Raw genomic sequence first — 15,284 nt, forward strand, 5'->3', positions numbered from 1 at the left:
GGGTCCTTCCATGTGCATTGTAAACTTGTGCTGAAATATAATAGGCATTTATCAACGAGTACGTGAGATTTTCCTGTTTGAAAAGAGCAAAAAGTAGAAAAGCTTTAGATGATCAACAAATAAATCTTGTCACCCTTGAAAAAATACTTGCTTGCCTTTTCACACATGCTGATGAGTTCTTTAACTTCTGCTATTGAGAGCCATTTGTCTTGCGTGTAGTGAATATTTTGAAGCTCGAAGACGCGCCTAATCCTTTCATCCAACACCTGCCCTTGCTCTTCATTCATCTGGCAATGTGAACAAGTGCAATGAAAGCCATAATGCATCCTCAGGGTATCTTGTCAATGTTTCTGTGTAAGTTCAGCAGATTGATCTACATTGAAAAATCAGTCCTGTGAGATCATATGATGAGATAAAAAAATCCCTTACAATTGATAGTAAGCTCCTCGCCCACTGAAATATCCCTTAATGCCGTCATGTGTAAGATCTGAGTAGCGTGATCCACATAGTAATCAACGTTTGCTCGGCAGTCGTGGTTAAATCGTACACAGCGGTTCCACATCGCCGCCAATCCGGCCAAATTTCGGCTGTCAATTTGACGGTTCCCCCCCAGCACCGTTCGCATGCCGGCCTCCCGTCAACCGTCAAGTGGACCGACGAATTTGCCAGCACGCCCGGCGATGCGCAAATGGACAACACGCTGGCAAAAGAAAGGGCGGGTTGACCCATCCAGCAATCTGCCATCGAACCAATTACTCCCCCCAGCCCCGAAACGGGTCGTTCCAGCCTCAATCGCTGCTCATTGCTGCTGACCAGGCTCTCTGTGCTCATTTCAGCACATTGGTACATTGTTTTTTGTTCTTTGATTGGTTTTTTTTGGACAACAAACTACTGTTAGAGAGGAGAGAAATGGAATAGGGAAGAGAGGTGGAAGGAGTTATGCCGGAGAGAGTGGGAACAGGGGAAAAAGGATTGCAGCGCTTCCTGAGCTGCCCGGCTGGCTAGGACGACCGACAATCGTATTGTGTGGACGGGGAAGGGCGAGCTCAGAGGAGGAAGAGGGAGGGGCCATGACGTCTGAGACTTGGTTGACGACCACGACGATCAGCCGGTATTGGTCCGCAAGCACCTTCAGCCCATCCGCCACTTGGTTCATCTCCGCCGCTCACTCCGTCATCCTGAACTTCGCACTGCTCTGCTTCGACTGCTCCAGATCCGCCCGGAAGATCGCCCCGATCCCTGATCCATCGTGGGTGTTGAGGAAGAGCAATAGTCGGGGGGAACGAGGCTCGGAAGGAGCCGAGCGAGGTGCGGAGCTCAATGGATGGAGGATGTGATGTGGAGGTGGGCGTGCTGTGGATGGGGAGATGGAGGGTGGCGGTGATCCGATGAGCAGACTTAGAGAAAATGAGGCGGGTGGATGGGCGAGGGCCGAGGATGACGTGTCCCTCTGATGGGCGGACTTTGTCTTGGCCCCCTCTGCCCTTTTTTTTGGGTTAGCCTGGAGGCCAGCACAAGCGCGTTTGTCTGCAAACCGACCCCAGGCAAGTTATGTTAAACTTGCCTGAAGTCAAGTGCCGGCCGTTTGACTGTTAATTCGGCTGGCAGTTTGACGGCTGACGGGAGGCCGACAGGTGGGCGGTCAATCAGGCGGGTCTTTTGTCTTTGACGGCAGTTTCGACGGGCAAAACCTTAATCCGCGCAACTGCCGTGTACCCTAGTCAAGATACAAAAATATTTAAGCTCTGGTCTGTCCTCTAGCTATGCGACGGCTTGAGAGAGAGGCCCCTACGCTGGTTCTAAGACGAGCGCACTAAAAGGTATCGGTACGTCTGGACCAAGGTGTGTGGCAAATGCATTCCACTGAAATACACTTGCAATGAAATCTTCTTTTGTTTCATTGGTTTCTCCCACAAGAAGGCTAGCTATGACATCCTGCGTGCGACTTGGTAAAAGTTTGATGGCTTGTTGGCGAAAGCGTTTACCAAACTCTGACCACCAAAGGGCTAGATTGTTTGGGAAGATACCAACGGCTCGGATTTTGGCCACGGACTGTCCCCATTTGAAATCTTGAAAGGCGACTGCACCCGCGCCGCCCTTCTCAGGCATCTTGACGATTTTGATTGACAAAGGCACGGGTAGGGGTAGCTCTTCTGAGAAATCCAACTTATGAAAAATTGCTTCAAAAGCCGACTCTTTCGAGACGATTACCATACCCATACCCTGATTGACATGCGGATGGAGGAAAATGCAATACGCCTCGGGGTCATTGTCCAGCGGATGCCTTGAACAGTTGGCTTTGAGAAATCCATTCTTGAAAGGCTCCATTTCGCATATTTGGGATTTGTAATCTTCACAGGGATTGATGGAGAATCCCGTTTTTTGCAATGGAGCTGCGAGTTGCGGATGAAGTTGATGGCGTGTTGTGCTGTGCTGTCGCATCTGATCAATGGAAGGTGGATACATGAGAAGCAAATGACTAGGAGGAATGGTAACATTTTCAATAACTTTGGGGACGAAATCTGATCCAACACCAATGCTGAACGCAGTATGAAAGGGCAGACCCATCGAGCCTTGCAACAAAGGTAATCGGTTTGTATTGACTCTTAACCAACAACAACTGTGAACGACTCACAAGCGATGCGATTCAATCCCATGCCAACCAATTATATCTACTAGGGAAATCGCGGCTGCGCCGCGGCACAACAGTCAGGTATGCGGAGCCAGAGCAGGAATACTCGACGATTCCGAACCAAATGATTGCGCAAAACTTTGATCAGTGATAACCTCACTGGATAAAACCGCGGAGTAGTTATCAGGACGACGCACGATAGCGTCACGTCTCCTGTTTTGTAATATGTCCCAAGTATTTAATGGAATCCAAACCCAGGATTCGACCTTGAACATGATTTTGTAAGATCCCAGGCCACTGAAATATTGATAGTGTTTGCTTGCCGCTGAATCACTAATGTGTAAGTGGCTAATTGAGCCAATACCATTATGGGACAGCGGATCCGAAAGGATCATATGCGGCAAGTTGAAATAACCCGTAAATGTACCTTGACTCATGTGTTGGATCCTATAGAGGGACAGGGTAAATAGACTCTGTCAACGGTTATGCTATGGGAAGAGAGCGGGCTTGCTAAACTGGCTTGATGGCACTTCTTAAGGAGATAATAGCATTTTCACATCCGAATGAAGGATAAGTAAGAGGCAGGAGATAATGTAATTGCGGAGCTGTGGCGTAGTTTGATCTTGTAGAGAGGATTTAGAATTATTGTGGGAGAGGGATGGATGTCGACGGCGGATGTGGCATAGAGAAATGTGAGGAATTGGGATCGAGAGGAAACATAGCGGAGGGATGAGAGAGGAATAATGGCGGTAATGGTAATGGGTGGAATCTCCATATCTGCGTGAGGAGTTTTGATGAAAGTGGTGAGCTATTGTTGCAGATTGAAATAGGGCTTATTGCACTATTGGGAGTTATGTCGGGAGAGGAGGAGCTTGGAGAGTTTTCAAGATTGATGTGAGGAGGAGCTGGAATAAGTTGGCAAGAGAGACAATTGGTCACGGCACGGGAGATTTGGAGGAAGAAGCGGTGGAAAATTGTTTCCAGTCCCGGTCTTGAAGAAGGAACGTTATGAAGTAGGAACAAAGAAATTTCATAGCTTGGAAGACGTTCCGATACCGCTTTTTCAGGAAGGGGAATGATTCAGGAGGCGTCGAATTGCTGTGGCGAGCTGGAATCGTGAGGTTGAGAGGTTTAGATGTCCGGATGAGGGGTTTGCAACCTGTAGTTTTTAGCGATGTGAGATACGTTCAAGAACCGGTAAAGGAAAAGAGTATATTTTTGAGCGTTGCGGAAATGTTGGATCAGGGAATACCGATTAGAAGAGCGCTTGGAATACTACAAATTGTTGTAACCTAATCAGTTAGGTTACAATCGGTGACACTCGCCTACTCCGAAGACCATACTTTTGTCTCGGAGAATAAGCTGTAGAGCTTATTCTCGTCGATATCAATAACATTCAGAGCTTTCGTCACATCACAAATCAGGTAACATGTGTGATAGGAGACACAATTTTGTGTTCAAATCAAATTGGGGCATCGTGTAGATGAACAATAATGATACAGTAATTTGAATATGGAGAACAATAGACATGAACAATAGGCTGAGGAGTACACAATAGGATTGTCGGAACAATAACGTGTGCGGGGGCGGTGTGTTCTGAAGAATATAAATAGAGGCTCTTGATGTGACGAAATGGAGCAAGGCTCCAGAGTTTCAGGCTCGCTATGGAAGCCTTCAGCGGGGGGAAATGCTGCAGAAATTTTTCCAGAAAGTGGGAAATCTCTGATTGGGATTTTCAACGGAAATCTCGGCAACCAACCTGAACCTGTGCAAGGCTCGAAATAGCTCGAAATGTTTCTGACAGCTGTGGATCCTTATAAAACCTTTATGCTTACTACCGAGCTCTAGGTACATACAAGATTACAGACCCATGAGGCCAGTCGACTTTTCGTAGAATGAAAACTCATAAATAACTGAAGCGGCACTGCCTTCCTCCTCATGATGTGGCCATTGGTCTCCAGACGTCCTCCATGAATAATGTCCAGAAGGACCAAGGGGCAAACAATCTCGGACGGGAATTGTGTGCACGATCCAGGCCGTGTTTGCCTCGCGTTTAGCTCCTGAGGGCGGATGCTCTATGAAGAATTCTTCTTACACGACGTTTACGGGTACGTTTTAGAACATTCATTCACAAGAAGGCATCCCAAATGATTATTGAGGTTCACATTAGCAGGCAGTCTCATTGTCCGGCAAACGATCAACAAACCGAAGGAGACTTCTACCATCGCAGTTTTTTGACTGCCTTGAAAGTCACATTGAAGTTTTGTATCGAACATCTGGCGATGCAACGATAGATTTTGAAAGCAGTCAGGGAGCCTAGTCCGAACAGTCACTAGATCATTGGCCAGGCTGCTCAATAGGCAACCAGAAGCGCGTGGTGTGCTGGCGATCTCCGAGCAAGGCGCACGACACCCATTACCGGTTCTATAAACCATTGGCCGTGGCGGGCTAGTCAGACGAAAAAATCCAACTTCAGGTCGTGTTAGAACTGGTAGCGCTCAAGCCATATAACGACGCACATTGCAGATTTTCTGGACCCACCGATACCCAGGTCCTGTCATAATTTTCTATTTCTCACCAGTCAACTAATACTTACAACCCGGAGTTGTAAGCAACGTTGCACCTAATTGCAAGACATTCCACTTTAATTCGAATATATATCAGTGATTAGATCAGTCGATTCCTGAGAACGTTTTCGATGCTTCCTTGGACACTTTCGATGCAAAATTCTAGGAGGTCTCGGGTGGATGGCAGCCTCGCCCCTACAAATTGGGTCAATGCACAATGTGAGTACCCCCGAAAATCCAATCTCTGCTTTCAAAAATTCAAGACGAAAGATAAAAGCCTAATACTGACCCCGATCTGTCGAAAATTTGAAATCCAAACAAAGTGACTCCCCGAGATCTACCGGCTACCAAGGCACGCACGACGTCACAAATACCCATCAGATTTCCAGACAATCCTGCGGGCGAGGGAAACACGGTACTCAGTGATGCATTGAAAAGCCAAAGCACAAAGCGCGGCAAGTCGGATATTTATTACACGGAGATCAGTTGGCAAGGTTCGTAGGTGCAAGACTTATTAAGGTGAGAAATATCTAACGCCAAATTTTGTATTTCGATAAATTTAGGAATCACTAGTCCAGGATTGGTCGCTTCAAGAGTTCAGTTTTGCCGCGATAAGAGAATACAAGTAAGTCATCGCCAACGCATTTTGGGGGATCAAAGTATCTTCTTGGCTAGTTGAAACCTGAAGTAATCAGCTCACAAGTGACCACTGCAGACGAAAGACTTGAGATTACTTGAATCCAATTTTGGTGGACCATCCATCTCAATGCGTGGGGATTCAATAATCGTACGTACTTCCCTCCCAACAAAAAAAATGATGGGCGCACATTGACCAACTCGAAATGATTATTCTAATCCAAATCTGACAAACCAGATAAACACCAACGGATTTCGAGCCCTAATCACAATCGAGTCAGTCGCCATGCTTAACGTACCGCTTGTGGCTTATAACGAGTCCCAAAACTTTCCAGAAATAAAATCTGGTCATGAAGGTTTGGCTTTCCCACATAGACAAGAGTTCACTTCCAACCTTTTAAAAGGGATCACAAGTCTTCGGAGAGGAAAAAGAGGATTAAAGATAGAGGAGAAAGCTGCCTATGAACTTGAATATTCTTTCAAACTTCTGTGAGCTTTCTTTGTGTGCTCTCGAGCTGTTGAAATAGAATTAATGAACTGATTCAACCAACACCAGTGCGCTTAGAAGTATCTTGGATATAATTTTTCTTTCATTAGAACAAGATCTTGAAGTCCTGAAGGCGTCGATTAGGTTACTTTTAAGCACACTCGAGAAAGAAATCCGTGCGCTGATCTGATTTAATATCACTTCCTAAAGCCAAACGGCTTTTCCACTGTACTAACGCAATAATCCGCACATTTAGGTGCCAAGACAATGGAAAAACTGCTGGTGTCTACTCATCAATTGAAAGACTTCACTGGGAGATGCACTAACCTACAAAACTGTCTAGACACGATAGCTGAGCAGAGTAAGAGCGGTCTCCATTGAGTCAATGCAGATCACTTCTAATTGATTGATTATTTCTCATAGCCATGCAATACCTCCAAACTCGTCAAAATCAAGATCTTCATAAAGCCATCTTAGGGGAGACTGAGGAGGAACAATCTCTGAAGGTTTTGCATCACTCGGACCTGTTGACAGTGATAGAACAGTATTCCGCTGAAGAAATCATGGAAGAGGTGATTAATTTCACTAATCTCTTCAACATGGCGACAGCCTTTGATCGCAAGTTGTTTCCAAAGCTAATGAAGACCTCATAACAAAAAAAAAAACGATTTTTTTCTGTATTTTCGATAGGTTGCCATCATGATGGTATGGGTCGTCTCTGATTGATACTGTTCCGCTCTTTAGAAACACTTCACTCAAAATCGAACAGAAAAAAACTGACGTTCTCCCCTACCATTTTTTTCTCTGTTGAATCATATTTTTCAGAGGCACCTACAATTTAAAGAAGATACAGCCAATTTGATAATCAATTCAAACCAACTTGATCTTGTTTATGTGGGTTTAAAATTAGAGGTCCTCGCCGTTGGGGTTACACTTGGCGCCTTGTTGACCGGTCAGTAGTCCAAACCACGTAAAGCAATGTGCTTACACAAAAATGTGAAATTTGAATAGTAAATGGCATGTGTCCTCATACTTCGAGAGCTGATCAAAAACTATTATTTGGGTCACTTACCTAGGTGCTTTCGGAATGAATCTTAAAAGTGGCATTGAAGAATCCGATTGGGCATTTCTGATTGCGACTGGCATCATTGTCACGTCTTGTAGTGCTGTAATTTTTATTGGGTGGTTTTACATTAGGAAAATTGGTCGGAACATGTGAAACGATCCACAAGGGAACCCAAAAAATGCACTGAGACTGCTAGGTCTTCACACCTTGATCTTGGCAAAGAAAGGAGTGGTTTTTTTGACTTCACCATCAAACTCAAACCTACAAGTTTTTACTTTGTTCATACTCTACTCATACATAGATCTAATTTCAATCAAAAAATTAATTTCCAAGTTTAAATCTAGTTTTCAACCCCGTTACTGTGCATGTCTTCTAGATTTATGATCATTATTGGATAAATTTATCAGAATAACAGGTCTTTTCTTTGTTTGATTCAAGTACTGCATGGCTGGTATCTATTTTTGTGGGTGTCTTCACGGGGCCGGTCAATCGCAGGGCCAAAGCTTTCCTTTACATGCACTTCTCAAAAGGCGTGCACAGTCTGCAGGCCGTTTGCGCGTGCGTTTAACGAAGCCCCTCGGGGAACCCCTCGCAGAGCGTTCTCCGCGACAAGGTCAGGCGCGTCGCGCCATGCCCCTCCCCCCCGGCAGGCGCTCAATTTTTACTCAATAATTGGCCACCCGCGTGCAAAATGTATTGTACAGGCTGGTTTCTGTCCTCAATCGGCTTCCATGGTGTGGTCTATCCAAATTTGCGGTAAAGGCCTGTGCCCGATACCGAGCCAGTGTCACTGGAAGTATTGTGGCCAAAAGAAGGCTATGTACATAAGTTAGTTCCAAGGGCTGGAGCCAATTGGTGTCCCCTACGGGCTTCCTTTGGCCTATGCAAATGTGCTGCAAAGGCCTGTACTGAGCTAGCGGCATGTGGCACAAAAGAAGGAGAAATCGATTCCACATTTCGACAGGAGAACACTTTCCGGGATAGTGTACATACATAGGCCTACATATCATGCTGTATCAGTTCAACTCTCAACGACATCTTTTTGGGTTTGTGGCTGGAGGGGTTTTGAATTGACCGCAGAAGGCTAGAAGCGCAGAGGCTGGAAAGATCGAATCATCCTTTTTTTGTCGGTGCCTCTTTCTGACAGGATCTGTATTACAAAAATCATACATACAACATACAGGCAAAATCGGATCACCCCGCGGTCTCCAAGCTCGGAGCTGGCATGTGGGTTAGACAGATTACTTGATACAAAACACAATGGCTGTCCGACCCTTCCAACCCGAGCGAGGCGGGCAAAACCTTCAACAGCACCAGACCAGAGGCACGCTGTTGCGCTATTCCAGCACCGGAGTCAGCCTTCGTTTGACCCCACATGCAATCACGGTCATGGGCCCATGGCGATGCGTACATATTTATGTAAATAATACAGACGCGTCAAGCATTCTGAAGCCCTTGGGCCGACCTTGGCAGCTTCTACGATGTATTATGGTCAGGCGAGCGGGAAAACAGTGAACTATAGTGAACAGTTAACTCCTGAGTCCGCAGGCTTCATATGGACCCTGCAGCAACATCTGTATTTGTGTACAGCCCATTGGCGGTATATGTGCAAAGGCGATAAAGCTGCTTCATCTCTGGGTGTATTTGAGTGGATTTCAGAGGATCGATGGGATTCAATGAAACTTGTGGCTTGATTCAGTCACAGCCTTAAGCAAATACTAGCTGTAAATATGTAGAACCAGGGTCCGATGAGGCGTGTCCACTTCTGCACCGCCTCTAGCAATCAGACCGCTGGCCGCAAAATCTTCTTCCTCCAGCAACAGGAAACATATTTAAACCGCTCGATTTCCCTGCTGCTTGCCATTCCCCATCCACTCACCACGCATTCGCACTATTATTAGCCCCGACTTCATTCTTTAGACTTTTATATTATATATCCAAGCACACAAAACCCCAACAGCTTGAACCAAACTCTTCCCGTTCACTATGCAAATCACCGCCCAGTCTATCCTGTTTGCCCTTGGCTTCCTCGGCTTCATTCTTGCTGATAGCATGATTCCGGATGATATGAATGTCGATGACTCTGATACCACTCCAGTTGCCAGCAGTCTCACGTCCACTACCCCCAAGCACAGTCAATGTTACAACTACTTCTTAAACAAAGACCACTGTGTCTACAGCGCCAAGAAGAAATCCGAGCGATGTCCCTCCAGCTCCAAGGATGAATGCGGACGACCTATTCCCACCGATCAGCCAATCGTAAGTTATTTCACCCGTGTTCCACAATTAGAAATCTAGAACTCCGTTAAAATAAAATCTGACACCATGCTATCAACAGATTTTCAAGGCACACTCTTCTCACTCATCCCAAAATACTCTTGCGATGAATGTTTCTCCCGAAGGTATCACCGCGTTTGCTTCGCAGACTACCACTGACGAAGTAAGCCTTTTCCTCCACCCCGCGGCCACGGTCGAATATGATTAACCGAACTCCCTGCATCCACAGTCGTCCGCTGAACTCTCCACACCACCCTCGAAGCGCTTGGTCCGTCGTTACGACTCTGAAGATGATGTCAGTCTTCACCCCTTCGCTAACTCTCTCCAGCCAACTGATTCAACTACATTTGCGTGCCACAGTCGTTCACTATCGCGGGTGGCAATGGAGTAAGTTTCCAAGCTATGTCTGCCTGGCCGTGCAGATTGCTTATTGACTTGATTCTGTTCAGATTTGTGGTGTGTACGACGAAAACCAACCCGGTGTGTGTATCTGGGCCTCCGGGAATGACGTTTCAGGCTCTCGCAGTGGTGGATGGTTGAACTCGTAAGGGATGAAACTATTGTTCACTCGCACAACAAATATTTATCATTGCTCTTTCTGCCATCCAATTTGCAGGACCTACACCAAGGCGTGTGGTCGTCAAGTGTATGTGCTCATTCCCATCAGTTTTACTACCCGAGTGATTCCTGACCATCGTACCATTTCCCCCTTTTCACTCTCACAGTTACATCATGCGGAAAGGCAAAACCAACCCGGAAGACGTCGTTTACGCTCCGATTGTTGATGGTAACTACCCCAACCCCCGTCACTTACAACCATTCACAGGCCTAACCGATCGGCTTTGCTGTTGACAGGTTGCAGTTTTAATGCTGAGGAGCCAGAACCCGGATGCTTCCGTATTGCGTTCACTAACGCTGTAAGTAGATCAGATCAGATCATCTCTGCTATGTCTATTGGAATGTGCACTAACCTTTCATTCACTTCAGACCTTCAATGCGTTGAACCCAACTGACGCTGAAGCGAAATCTCTGGTCATGAAAGACTTGATCTGGAACTTGTAAGCACTTTCTCGACGAACCAATCTGGCCTGCGACTCACCTGCATTATCGTTCGCGTTCTTTCCACAGTGACAACGAACAAGGTACCAACCCCAAGAATGCTGCTACCTAAGAAGCATCATTTCCACCACAGACATTAGTCATCAGTCATGTTTTTCCCTAGTGTTCCTGATAGTCCAACCTCAATCATTTAAACCAAAAAAAAGGCCCGTTACAGTCATGTAGTGTGCGATAGCATTCATTTTCAAATCTAAATAGGAATTCACCATTTGCGTCTGCATTCTAGCCCCTTGCTGGCTTCATTTTGAGACTTAGTTGAATGAGATAAACGGATGCGCCAGCTTCCACCAGATTTAGGGCCCTCTGTCTCTGGAACAACCTTGACATTGTCTTAAACGGCCATCGTGTTGGTGTGCCGTCGGCGCTTTATTATTTGGACGCAAACCTCTGTACTGTTGGCTTTTGTTTTGTCAAACAAAAGCCAACAGTACAGAGGTTTGCGTCCAAATAATAAAACAAAAGCCAACAGTACAGAGGTTTGCGTCCAAATAATAAAGCGAACCCGCTCAGCCTCAGTCTTCATTTCGCCATGTTGTGTTTTTTGAGCTACCACTGATTTGCCAGGTGCAGCGCCCTTTTCCGCTGCACTATGCAATGCTTATATCCCCTCCCCCAGAGTTGCTAAATTTAGCGGTGGCATTGCACAACTGAACTGCTTAGACAAGGTTGTCCGAGCATTGTCGAACAGAGTTTTTCCGCCATTTGCTGACCGCGGACTGCCGAACGCGGGCTGCCGAACGCGTCGGAGAAACTCTGTCTGAAAACTCGTCAAACTTGTCTAATCGGATAGTTGATGCACTGCTACGTAGCAGTGGTCGTCCCACCTCTGACTTTAACCAAGCCTCCCGGGACTAGGGGTGCAGAGCACCCCGCCCTTCGGAGGTCGCGCTTCGCGCCAGCCCAGGGCCCCCGAAGCGAGGAACTTGTAGTCAGCACCACCTAGTGCGTGGGGATGTAGCGGCGTGACCACTGCGTTGGACTTATAGGCCACATTTTGTAGTGTAGCGCAGCGGTTATAACAAGTTATAACATGAGTGAAAGCCGAGCTTAACAAAGCCTCACTGTGAGAGCCCCGAAGGGGCAGCCCCGCAGGGTCTCTGTCTCACAGAGAGGCTTACCTGCAAAAACCTGTATCTGGCCTGAGAGCCCCAGGAATATCAGCCTGTATCAGGCTTTTTTTCACTCTTTTCATTTTTAAACATCAACCATTGGCCCGTTGAGGTCGCCCTTTTAGAATCAGCTTTCATTTCTACATAATAGCATGTATTCAGCACAATACCTACCCCCATCCCCTCAAAGAGAAATTGATGTAAAAAAACCCACTTTAGAGCCTATCCGGCCTGGTGTAGACCGGATAGCGCGTCCGGCCTAAACACATGAAAATAAGGTTGGACATCTCTACCGCAAGCTGCCTGCATGGGATGGCACTCTTTGAGAGACCAGTCATTTTTAAGTTAATACCAAACGAACCCGTGAGAGCATGTCCAACGGCGACCTTCGGATGATCTGATGGCTTGTTCACATTGCTCAAGAAGAGCCCTCGCAAGAATGGCCGCTGAGCAGTCAGTGATGAATGGATTTACTTGAAAAAAGTTGTACAAGATAGCTAAGATCAAGGCCTACAGACTGGCACATGAGGCATGGAAATTGAAGCCGAAAGAGGGGAGTAAAAAGAGATGTAATTTCAAAAAACACAATTTTCTCTGTAAAACCCCGTCAGCCTCAGGCCAAGCATGGGACTTTAGTCATAAGCCTCTCCTTCGGAGACGCTTCGCGCCTCCTCGGAGAGGCTTAGTTAAGCTCGAACTCAAACCAGCTTCAGCTTCAAGCAACATCCTCTGTCTCACGCATTTGACAGATGGTGAGCAGATGATATTCTGTGCAAAACATTGCTGATGTTGAATTGCTGGTGTGTAAATCTTATCATCAGGCAAACAAAGCTCATTCACTGAGCCTTAAGGATAATGCCTGGAAGGAAATCTATCTCACTTCGGAACAAAGAATGTTAGTGCTTGCCATTTTCTTCCATCTTACATTGTATGATGAACCGCGACAAAGGTCAGTAACCATTATACATTCAGGTACATGAAGTTATCACAAGAAGGTATTGTTCATTTCTACGGCGTAAAATCGGATAAGAGATATACTCTATGGTCGATCATCATGAATATTTTTCAGCATGAGAGGACAGAAGCTAGAAGGACTTGGTAGTTTGCCTTCTTTCTCAGACGACTTGGACTTTGGGCCATTTCAATTGAGGCCCGACTTGTCCAACACACATTTGACCAAGCTTGTGACCGATTTCGATACATTGATCGATCGACTTTTCGAGCACCAAGCCGCCCAAAACACCGCCTGCAAACGCGTCGCCTGCCCCGTTAGTGTCAACGATTTCCTCGTCCTTGAGGGGCGAGACTGGGACGATGAGAACGTGACCCGATTCGATTGCTTTCAACTCGGAAGAAGGTGAGAACGCGCTCTTGCTAGTGGAGGCGACAATCGTCGATTCGGCTCCTTGAGTAATAATTACTACACGTGGTCGAGTTTGCACTTCCTTGGCAAGTGCAGCAATACGGACAGCAATGGTTGGGAGATCCTTGGTCTGGGTAGCGTTTAGATTATCAGCAAATCGTTCATCATTAACTGTAGCGAAACGTGAAAAGGATGATGATAATTATAATCTTCACCCACGTCCCAATTGTGAGCTGCTGCGTAGGCTGCCGCTTCCGACTCATTGCCGAATAAGTAGTCGACGTATGGCAAGAGTTGATCGACTTTGTCCTTGAAGAACTCGGCAATGAACGGTGCTGAAAGGTTCATTGTGAAAATCTGATTCGAATAGACGAGGCGATCAATGACTGAGTAAATTAGGAAACGCAACAAAAAAACAACAAAATACCTTTTTGCTTTGGGCAGCTGCTTGGGCCAGCTCTAGAGAGCTTTCGATTCCATGAGTGAGGAAAAATCCACCAAGGTAGTAGATTTGCGCCTCTTCAATGGCCTTAAAACGCATAACACATTGGGCAATGATGAGATCAGGAAGCTGTTTGACTGTGATAATTTCGAGATACTTACCTTGACCACTGGCTCGGTCTTCAGATGGGAGGGAGAAAACTTCTCGGCAGCTCCCAATTGAGTACACAAAGATCTAAAAGGATCAGGGAAAATTAACCGGTCAGCACCAGATGATGAATCAATTAAATAAAAAAAAAAGCCAATAGCTGACCGATGATGACCTGTTATCAAACAAGCACAAGCGCCCGTGGGGAATTCCTTCACGACTTGGTATATTTCCTTGAGCCCGGCTTTCTTGTTGGCCTCTCGGAGTTGGTTAGCGAGCTCATCGTCACCCACAGCGCCAAGATAAGCGGTGGAGTTATCTGGCAAGATGTATTGCGCACATCGTGCCGCGTTTTGGGCGGCCCCTCCGGCAACATAGACTGGCGACATCGAGGCGACCTCCGCATAGCTAAGTCGAGTATCACCCAGTTTCCGAAAGCCGTTCTTGTCAAGCACAGTGTCTTTTCTGATTTATGGAAACGCGGGATGGGATTCATACGGACATTCCTTTCTGCGAGTCATTAACGAGAACGGCATCGTTGGCCTTGAGGCCGTACTTGTCTAGCATCTTTTGGTCCGTGCTGATTTGCATATCCAGCAAGGCTGGACAAAAAAAGAGTTAGTCAGTTTCATGAGACCGGCATCATGATGAAAGCTGGGAAATTTAGCTTGATATAAGTGAATCGACTCACGGTTTCCCATTGCGAGCAGTTTCGTTGAAGACGACATGTTTTCACGGTTGATTTTTGAAAGATGAATCTGTTGAGCGATGATGGATATCAATGAGATGGCCGTTGTTGACTCTTCGGGGCCCTTTTTAAAGTCCGATCGAGCGGCAGCAGCAAGGGGTCACGCGTCCTGCACAGCACTGCAACTGATATGATCGGCGCTGCGGCGCTGTCCGCAGTAGCGCAAGTCCATGCGGCCGCCTTTCTTTTTCCAAAGGGGACTTGCGCAGGAGAGGCGAGGTATGCATGCAGATGGACATTATATCCTCAAGTAACGTAACAAGAAAGTAACACATGAAAACTTCAAAGCTGAATATTTCAAAGGGAAAAAACGTGGTGTTGACTTGTGAATGCTTTCCAATTTAGGTCAATACTGTCGATTTGGATGCTGGGCCTGAAGGGAGATACATATTTTGAGTCGTCAGGTTAAAACATCAAATTGCTATAGCCCAAAATGAAAAGTCAAGATGACTTATCTTCGCCCCAACACCTCCACGTTGCAGTCCCACCAAGTATCAGCGGGCTTCTTGCAATGAGAGTGCTAACATGTGTCCGAACGATAGCTGCTCTTCCCTTGCTACACTTCTTGCGCGCAGCGGTGAGGCAGAAAATGGACTCAAAGGGAAACAGTTCTTTTTTTTTCGATCTTGTGCTCTCAATCAAATAGTCAGGGCAATTTCCCTGTCCGTCACCCGTAAAAAGATTTCAAACA

At 46.4% G+C, this 15,284-nt stretch overlaps 4 protein-coding genes across 4 annotated transcripts; 2 read left to right on the forward strand and 2 right to left on the reverse strand.

Moving 5' to 3' along the window:
* Positions 1 to 937: 937 nt before the first annotated feature.
* On the reverse strand, positions 938 to 1,156 carry PtA15_3A483 (uncharacterized protein; the record flags this gene model as incomplete). Its single annotated transcript, XM_053167456.1, has 1 exon — positions 938 to 1,156. One exon carries the CDS (start codon positions 1,154 to 1,156, stop codon positions 938 to 940), a length of 219 nt encoding a protein of 72 aa, XP_053018671.1.
* Positions 1,157 to 5,330: 4,174 nt separating this feature from the next.
* Positions 5,331 to 7,541, forward strand: PtA15_3A484 (uncharacterized protein; the record flags this gene model as incomplete). The annotated part of the gene is made up of 11 exons (XM_053167457.1): positions 5,331 to 5,418; positions 5,523 to 5,693; positions 5,763 to 5,824; positions 5,915 to 5,986; positions 6,074 to 6,324; positions 6,392 to 6,498; positions 6,579 to 6,683; positions 6,746 to 6,894; positions 7,013 to 7,027; positions 7,148 to 7,274; positions 7,399 to 7,541. The coding sequence occupies 11 exons, from the start codon at positions 5,331 to 5,333 to the stop codon at positions 7,539 to 7,541; spliced, it is 1,290 nt and encodes a 429-aa protein (XP_053018672.1).
* Positions 7,542 to 9,374: 1,833 nt separating this feature from the next.
* PtA15_3A485 (uncharacterized protein) lies at positions 9,375 to 10,836 on the forward strand (the record flags this gene model as incomplete). The annotated part of the gene is made up of 10 exons (XM_053167458.1): positions 9,375 to 9,647; positions 9,727 to 9,828; positions 9,895 to 9,960; positions 10,026 to 10,052; positions 10,115 to 10,209; positions 10,282 to 10,311; positions 10,391 to 10,452; positions 10,521 to 10,582; positions 10,653 to 10,723; positions 10,794 to 10,836. The coding sequence occupies 10 exons, from the start codon at positions 9,375 to 9,377 to the stop codon at positions 10,834 to 10,836; spliced, it is 831 nt and encodes a 276-aa protein (XP_053018673.1).
* Positions 10,837 to 13,008: 2,172 nt separating this feature from the next.
* PtA15_3A486 (uncharacterized protein) lies at positions 13,009 to 14,573 on the reverse strand (the record flags this gene model as incomplete). The annotated part of the gene is made up of 7 exons (XM_053167459.1): positions 13,009 to 13,386; positions 13,476 to 13,613; positions 13,684 to 13,785; positions 13,860 to 13,932; positions 14,011 to 14,253; positions 14,348 to 14,447; positions 14,537 to 14,573. The coding sequence occupies 7 exons, from the start codon at positions 14,571 to 14,573 to the stop codon at positions 13,009 to 13,011; spliced, it is 1,071 nt and encodes a 356-aa protein (XP_053018674.1).
* Positions 14,574 to 15,284: the final 711 nt, after the last annotated feature.

The sequence above is a fragment of the Puccinia triticina genome, chromosome 3A (assembly GCF_026914185.1).
Source record: "Puccinia triticina chromosome 3A, complete sequence".
Lineage (NCBI taxonomy): Eukaryota > Fungi > Basidiomycota > Pucciniomycetes > Pucciniales > Pucciniaceae > Puccinia > Puccinia triticina.